The sequence below is a fragment of the Lactuca sativa genome, chromosome 7 (genome assembly GCF_002870075.4).
Source record: "Lactuca sativa cultivar Salinas chromosome 7, Lsat_Salinas_v11, whole genome shotgun sequence".
NCBI lineage: Eukaryota > Viridiplantae > Streptophyta > Magnoliopsida > Asterales > Asteraceae > Lactuca > Lactuca sativa.
This window is the reverse complement of record NC_056629.2, coordinates 36404312-36408095: the sequence shown is the minus strand read 5'-3', so window position 1 is coordinate 36408095 and position 3784 is coordinate 36404312. Positions and strand designations below refer to the sequence as shown.

The following is a 3784-nucleotide window of genomic DNA, read 5'->3' as shown; positions in this document are numbered from 1 at the left end:
CCACCAATATCAAGTCCTATGTTCCCCTCCTTCTCGATCTCAATGAACTGAATTATGATGCATGGCGTGAACTCTTCTCTACTCACTGTCGTGCATATGGTGTTTTTGGCTATCTCGACATCACCACCAAACCTAAGGATCCAGTCGATATCGATTGGGACAACCTCGACAACTTGGTTAAATCTTGGTTGTATGGTACTATGACACAATCCCTTCTCACTATGATCCTCAACCTAAGTCTACCACCCACTCTATCTAGACCGATCTTGAAGCCATATTCAGGGATAACAAACACTCTCGAGCCATTGAACTAGATAACGAGTTGCGTTCATTGGTATAGTATGACCGCTCCATTACAGATTACTGTCAAAAAATGAAGGCCATTACCAACCTGTTGGCAAACATAGACGCACCGGTTCCGGAGAAATCCCTTGTCACATACATGCTCAATGGTCTCTCTCCAAAGTTCGAGAACATCTCCATGCTTATCTGTCACAAGGACCCTCCTCCTACCTTCTTGGAGGCCCAATCAACCCTTGTTTCTAAGGAATTCTGTGTCAACCGCCATCACTCATCTACTCCAGCCCATTCTGATCATGCCTCTGCCCCTCAAGTTCTCCTGGCCAACAACAACAACAGGCCTGACCCACGCAACCAACAGAACCGAAGCTCTTTAAACCAACGCACTGGAGATCACTCCAATAACATAAGGTCTCAATCCTATTCCTCACAACTTGCTGTTGGTGTACGCTATGCCCTAGCCCATCCCTGGTCTCCATACTACGACCCATGGGTTGCATATGGTTGGCCTGCTCCTCCACCATGGTCTGTTCCCCGCCCACCGCAGAATTTCCAATAGCAGCGCCGCCAACTACCATCTGACAGTATACTCGACAAGCACCCCACAAGTCCTTCCAGTCCTTCTGCTGATCCAGTCACATACCACATTGCTACTGATCCCAACTTCATTCCGCCACCATGACAGTGGTTTCCACACCTCCATCCGATCATCCAACTGAATTACCCCTAACATTCAACAACATGACACTCACTGATCCCAAAGATGCAAGTTGGTACATGGATACGGGTGCAACTTCCCATCTTGTGTCTGATTTAGGTAATCTCTCTTCCCTTAGTAATAAGTGTACTTATAATTTGGTTTTTATTGGCTACGGTTCATCCATTCTTGTCACACAAATAGGGGATAAAATCATTCCCTCTATCAATCGACCCTTACACTTAAATCATGTCCTTGTCACACCTGATATCATCAAAAACCTTATATGTGTATGGAAATTTACTACTGATAATGATGTTGCTATTGAATTTTACCGTTATGGTTTTTGTGTGAAGGACTTCCTGGCCAAGCAAATCCTTCTTAGATGTGATAACACATGTGACCTCTACCCGGTGACCCCCACCACTCTCACTCTTCTCACCTCTCCAACATCTCTTTAGAATCAACACTTGGGACACCCCAAACCACGTGTTTCATCACATAACAATGCCACTAAGTTGTTCGAAATTTTGCACTCCAACTTATGGACAACACCCATCCTTAGTACTAGTGGCATCAAATATTACATCATCTTTCTTGACAATTACTCACATCTCAAAAAGTCAGATGTTTTTAGCAAATTTCTTCACTTTCATGCATATGTCAAAACCCAATTTAAATATGAAATTAAATCCTTTCAATGTGACCATAGCGGTGAATTTGACAATCAACAATTTCACACTCTATTTGACCAGAACAGTATTCAATTCCGTTTTTCTTGCCCCCGCACATCTCAACAGCATGGTAGATCAGAAAGTATGATACGATCTATAAATAATATCAATAGAACACTCCTTTTCCATGCACACTTATCGCCACCTTATTGGGTGGAAGCCTTACAGATGGCATGCCATCTCCTAAACCTTACACCCTCCACCACTGTAACATCCGGTTTTAAAAGTGTTCGGTTGTGGCTCCGGAGGACAAGGGCATAAGCGTAATATGATGATTCAGTCTTTAATGGGTCTTGGGTTTTATTCGAAAGGTTTTAAGGCTTGGGTGTAGCTAGGAGCGTAGAGCTTCTCGCTACCTTTTCGTGGATATAAGGTTCGTTGGGAACGAACCTCAGATGAAGAAGATATGACACTTTAAAGTTATGAGCAATATTGGTCCCTAATGGAGAAAAGTGACAAGAAGAGACCAACTTAAGTTGCGGATATGCCTAACATAGTGAAGTAAATGGATGTGGAGGTTGGAGGCGTACGCTCAGCGTACGAGAAGTATGCCCAACGTACATTCAGAGTCTCCAAACCCTAGTTTTTAGGGTTAAGCACTATATAAAGAACATTATGACTCAAACTCTAGCCCCCTTACCAGCCTTTCTGTTGGATTAGGTGTCTAAGCCCATAACTGTTTTGGTATGTACTTGACCCGATTATGAGCATGGTCTTTTTGGGTTGCCTTCACTCATGCAACTTGATAGGATGACTAGAGGAGAGAGAGTAGAATTTGTTATATGAATAATAAATTGGTACTTGAAAATGGTTTTATTAATATATTACTAGTTTAATATATTATTTGGAAATCATATTATTTAATTACTGTTGATCGGAAATTAATTTCGTATTAATTTGGTGATCAATAGAGACTGATTAAATAAAGGGGACAGATACTGCAATTATTTGATGGTTGCTAGTTGGGCTATGGATTCCTAATAGAGAGGGATTGGATGAAATCTATGGAGAGTCCATGAAGATTTCGTCCAAGGGCTTTCTAGATAGGCTCCATGGATTGCTTAAGACCTAAGCAAGGAAATTAGGGTTTCCACCATAAAACCCTAATAGCCTCAACTATAAATAGACCCCTCAACATGTAGAAATCGGCCCCCATGCTTCTAAGAGAAACCCTAGCCGATTTTCTCCTCTCTCCCTAATTCATCCTCTTGCATTGGGTGTTTGTGATTCCATTAAAGGTGCAACACTTGGGGCACTAGGCTTTCAAAAGTCAAGATTAAGGTGGTTTGTGATTGTTATTGCTACATAACAATCAAGGTAATATTCCTAACCCTATTCATATGTGATTTTTTGGATTTGTATGCTAGTCATTAGGGTTTATTGCTTTGGTATTCAATGTTGTATGTTTAATTAGAAAAACCTAGATCAAAGCAATTAGGGTTGCATGAACACCATATCAATGATGTTATGCTCATAACCCATCAGTGGTATTAGAGCCTAGGTCGTTTTTCTAGTTGAATAGATGCAAAGTGAATTGCCAAAGGATCAAAAAGTCGAATTTTTGCTGTCTGCGACGCCGACTCGGTGAGTAGCCTAAACTCGGCGAGTCCATCAGTGGACTCAGCGAGTCGCCTGGACTCGACGAGTCCATCAGTGCTGTTTACGGGATTTTCGATTTTTTGAGCAGATTTTGTTAAGGATAATTACTAAAATTTGTTTTTATTGCCTAAAAGCGATTTTTTATGTTTGGAATTATTATCCTTATCAAAATTAATGGATTTGGTTAAATATGGATAATATATGATTATTATGAGTCAAAATTTTGACCTAGTAAGTTTGAAAAGTATAAATTTACACCCTTTAGATTTTATAGTTTAAATTTAAACTTAAATGTTTTAGTTTTTGAAATTTAAATAGTTAAACCCTAATGTTTTGAATGGTTTCAAAATTTGTCCTCAAGTTTTGGAATTTAAAATTTAATTAATTAATTTTGAAATATTAAATTCTAAAACCCTAGTATTTTGAAAAAGTTCAAATTACACCCTTATGGCTT

The 3784-nt window shown here is 39.8% G+C and overlaps 1 protein-coding gene across 1 annotated transcript; it reads left to right on the top strand.

Moving 5' to 3' along the window:
- The first annotated feature begins 373 nt into the window (after nucleotides 1–373).
- On the top strand, nucleotides 374–859 carry LOC111880669 (uncharacterized). Its single transcript, XM_023877085.1, has one exon. It carries the CDS (start codon nucleotides 374–376, stop codon nucleotides 857–859), a length of 486 nt encoding a protein of 161 aa, XP_023732853.1.
- Nucleotides 860–3784: the final 2925 nt, after the last annotated feature.

Bases quoted from the DNA above. Each gene is read 5' to 3' on its own strand.
- LOC111880669 (XM_023877085.1), top strand. From the start codon at position 374: ATGAAGGCCATTACCAACCTGTTGGCAAACATAGACGCACCGGTTCCG.